Genomic DNA, 4,457 nt, shown 5'->3' with positions numbered 1-4,457 from the left:
GACCACGTGTACAGCTTTGCCACCCTAAACCCAGCTTTGAAACAGAACAGAACAGAACAGAACACCAGAATCCTGGGGTCCCCTTCCACTTTTCTCGTTCGGGTGGCCCCTGCTCTGTTTTATTAAAAGAACATTTATCAACGCTCATTAGGCAGTGACCACCGGGCCGAGTGTTCTCGCGAGATCGCCGCCACCGGATGTGGGTGGCAGAGGGTCTGTGACGACTCACTTCACCGGAAGGCGAGGTGCGCTGCGGACCTGTGGTAGCCGTTCGCTCCGGGGCGCTCTCCTGTGAAGCAGAGCTCAGCCCACCGCGGCCTTGCCAGACCTGAGCTCGCTCTTTCGGTTTCCCCAGCTGCACAGCTGCGCAGCCGAGCCAGCCAGCGGAGGCCCCGCGACTCCCGGCCACTCCCTCCCTCTGACCTGCAGTTAGGCCGCGCCTTGAGGCCCAGTCCGCGGCGGCTCCGGCGGGTGATGCCAAATACAGCCATGAAGAAAAAGGTGCTGTTGATGGGAAAGAGCGGGTCGGGAAAGACCAGCATGAGGTCCATTATCTTTGCAAATTATATTGCTCGCGACACCCGGCGCCTGGGTGCCACCATTGATGTGGAGCACTCCCACGTCCGATTCTTAGGCAACCTGGTGTTGAACCTGTGGGACTGTGGCGGTCAGGACACCTTCATGGAAAATTACTTCACCAGCCAGCGAGACAACATCTTCCGTAATGTCGAGGTGCTGATTTACGTCTTTGACGTGGAGAGCCGCGAACTGGAAAAGGACATGCATTATTACCAGTCGTGTCTGGAGGCCATCCTCCAGAACTCTCCTGATGCCAAAATCTTCTGCCTGGTGCACAAAATGGATCTGGTTCAGGAGGATCAGCGTGACCTGATTTTTAAAGAGCGAGAGGAAGACCTGAGGCGTTTGTCTCGCCCCCTGGAGTGCGCTTGTTTTCGAACATCCATCTGGGATGAAACCCTCTACAAAGCCTGGTCCAGTATTGTCTATCAGCTGATTCCCAACGTCCAGCAGCTGGAGATGAACCTAAGGAATTTTGCCCAAATTATCGAGGCCGATGAAGTTCTGCTGTTCGAGAGAGCTACTTTCTTGGTCATTTCTCATTACCAATGCAAAGAGCAGCGCGACGTCCACCGATTTGAGAAGATCAGCAACATCATTAAGCAGTTCAAGCTGAGCTGCAGTAAATTGGCCGCCTCTTTCCAGAGCATGGAAGTTCGGAATTCTAACTTCGCTGCTTTCATCGACATCTTCACATCAAACACGTACGTGATGGTCGTCATGTCGGATCCGTCGATCCCGTCTGCAGCTACTCTGATCAACATTCGCAATGCCAGGAAACACTTTGAGAAGCTGGAGAGAGTGGATGGTCCCAAGCACAGCCTCCTTGTGCGTTAAATATTGCCAAATGCTTTCTGAAAGTGCTTAATTGCCTTTTCCACCACCCCGCACCCCCCTCCCCGCATCCTTTTAGTATTCGTTATTGTCGTGTGCTTAAAAGTGGGCTTTGAAATGTGTGCTGCTTACTACTTCATCCCTTTCTTCCCTATTTCCCTTTCTTTGAAACCTTGGACGCTATTTACTCAGCTATCTAGTAGAGCTTCAAGATGGCCTTTCTGAAAAGTTGGTGTGGTTTAACACTAAAGTAGGTGGTGTGTGTGTGTGTATGTGTTATTACCTGGTTATAATAGATATGCATATCAAAGCCTTTGCAATATCTTCCTGTATTCCTTACAAGATTGCAAAGATGGAATGTTACTATTTTATCAGCAATATTAAAATGCATTTATAAAGTCTTCTTGGCTTCATTATGAATAAACATTTGCTGTTAGCAATTTAAAATATGGTCTTATTTTAAGTAATTTGAAGGTGGTTAATATGTAAATCTAAAGACTCTGATTGCCCACAAGAGTTTCTTAATTGGTTAACTTTATTATGTGATCGTAACCCCCAGCACCTTAAGGAAGGATGTTCACAGCAGCCATAACAGAGTGGTTATGAGTATTGGCTTTGGAACTACACTGACCACCAGAGCTGAGTTTCTATTCTTGTCCCTTCACTTAACTAGCTCTGTGAACTGAGCAAGGTGATTTGGCTGGGGTTTGTTTTCCCCCCTCATTTATAAAAGTTGGATAAGAATAGCACACCATAGCATTGTTAGTTAAAAGGATTCAATTAAAACATGGAAAACAATTAGAATGGTGCCTGGCACATACTTGGTACTGTGTAAGCTGTTAATACCACCTATTGAATCATTCTCTCCCCCACATTCCAGAATTACTGAACATGGAGACTGGGTAAATATTTGAGCCTTATTAAATGCCAGGTATTCTTAAATACTTGATGTGCAGTTTTTTATTAAGCCTCACAACCTATGAGGTAAATTACTTTTATCTCTTAATAGATGAGGAAACTGGTATGACCTAATACAGCTGAACCTAGGCAATATGGTTACAGATCTTCCCCCTTTCCTATTACATCCCACTACTTCACTGACAGAAAAGTTAATCATAAAAATCCTAGCTTTTTAGGTATACATTATTTATATAATTCCTCTAATTTTACAGATGGAGGAAACTGAAGACCAGGAAGTTAAAGGACTTAATAGTGTTTCATTTGCTTTGTGCAAGATCACTTTCCCATCTGTATTTTCTGGATATTGGCTAATATTGAATCAGATTCTTAGATTAACTACTTTGGGAGAAGGATTCTATGATTCCTAATTTGGACTGGCAATGTGGTATAGGGAAATCAGAAAAAAAAAGACCTAAAATGCCCCTTTCTAACTGCCTTAAAGATTATTTTTAAGTGCAATTTACATATTTTAGATCCAAGAAACCTCTGATCAACTCCTTACCTTTTACAAATGAGACATAAGACTTTAGAATTTCCAAGAATTTAGAATTTACATTTTTTAAATGCTTTATAGCAAAAGCTATGACAACGTCCCTAACCTTGAAGAGCAAGAAGCTAGCCAAATATAAATCATTAAATTGATCTAATTGGAGCCCGAGGCAGTAAGTATAAAGACTCAATGAAAAAACTGAAGGTACAGGTGTCCTTTTTAAAATACCACATTTTGTGACTTTAGTAATTAAAATGGCAGTAACAAAATGCTCTGTCTCAATCACTGAATCTCACAAATTTCTATTGATCAAGTTACTGATATAACTATATATATAATAATTTTATGATTTGCAGGGTATGGTTTTTTGATAAATAGGAAATTCCAGAGCTAGGTGGGATAATGTTGGATGTTTATTCAAGACTTGAGTATATAGAACGTATTTACAAATAGTCCCATAGAAAACAAATATGTTAAATTTTAGGTGTGTAGACTTGGCATTCACAGTGCATAAGCAAAAAGAGCAACTTAATGTGAAAGTGTTTTACTTTAGCAAATACCCTCCTTACACTGAGGAAAATGTCCTTAAGCATTTCTTTAATTTTTGTATACTCAGAATAGGAAAAACAGGATTTCCTTTTATACAGGCCTCAAGAATTCCTATTTTTCTATTTTTTTTTATTTTAATCATTGTTCAAGTACAGTTTTCTCCCTTTTACATCCTATTTTTTCTTTGGATAAAATTCACTTAATCATGATTAAGAAACACATTAAGAATAGTCTCAAATATTCTGCTTTTGGTTAAATTAACCCCAAATGTTTTTCTTTAATCTCAAATATTCTTATAACATGTTTCATTTAATATTACACTCTTGTCCTTTTTGTTTAAAATTTTTAACACTGATTTTTAGAGAGGGAGAGGAAAATAAGAGAAACACTGATTTGTGTTCCCCTTATTTATGCATTCACTGGCTGATACATGTTGCCCTGATGGGATCACACCCACAGCCTTAGCTATCAGACATCACTGGCCAACTGAGCTACCTGGCCAGGGCCTGGTTTGTCCTTTTTAAACATTTAAAATAATTAAGACATTTTGGCATTATCTGAAGTTTCAAGTTGACATAGTTGCTAATTTACACTTTATTTTATGAATAGTGAGTAAAACAAGGTATGTTCTGTGTAATCTATGAATGTAATGAGAAAAAGTACATTTTACAACAATCAAGTAGCCCTCTTTACCATTTATTCCATCACAGAACGGAGAGAAAACAATTCCAGTATTTCAATATTTGCCTTGGAGCAGTGGTTCCCAAACTTCTTGGCATCACCACCAGAAGGCGGGTGAGGGGGACAGAAGGCAGACAGAGCTCAGGCAAGCTTTGCTTGCAGCCTGGTTCCTAATAGGCCACAGACCGCAGTCTGCGGCTAGGGGCGTTGAGAACCCCTGCCTTAGAGTATATGTGTAGACACACATGCCACACATACAGCCATGAAAAAGTATAAAACAAACGAAAACCACTAAATGAATAAAATTAAGAAACCATAGATTTCAGAGAAGGGTTAGGCCCAAGGACATAGAAAGGGGAGATTA

The 4,457-nt window shown here is 41.1% G+C and overlaps 1 protein-coding gene across 1 annotated transcript; it reads left to right on the top strand.

The window, feature by feature from the left end:
* The first annotated feature begins 209 nt into the window (after positions 1 to 209).
* On the top strand, positions 210 to 1,860 carry RRAGA (Ras related GTP binding A). Its single transcript, XM_028512992.2, has one exon. The coding sequence runs from the start codon at positions 475 to 477 to the stop codon at positions 1,414 to 1,416; it is 942 nt and encodes a 313-aa protein (XP_028368793.1). The 5' UTR covers positions 210 to 474; the 3' UTR covers positions 1,417 to 1,860.
* The last annotated feature ends 2,597 nt before the right edge of the window (positions 1,861 to 4,457 follow it).

The sequence above is a fragment of the Phyllostomus discolor genome, chromosome 3 (genome assembly GCF_004126475.2).
Source record: "Phyllostomus discolor isolate MPI-MPIP mPhyDis1 chromosome 3, mPhyDis1.pri.v3, whole genome shotgun sequence".
NCBI lineage: Eukaryota > Metazoa > Chordata > Mammalia > Chiroptera > Phyllostomidae > Phyllostomus > Phyllostomus discolor.
Note: the sequence above shows the minus strand (reverse complement) of the source record. Positions and strands in the feature narration are given on the sequence as shown.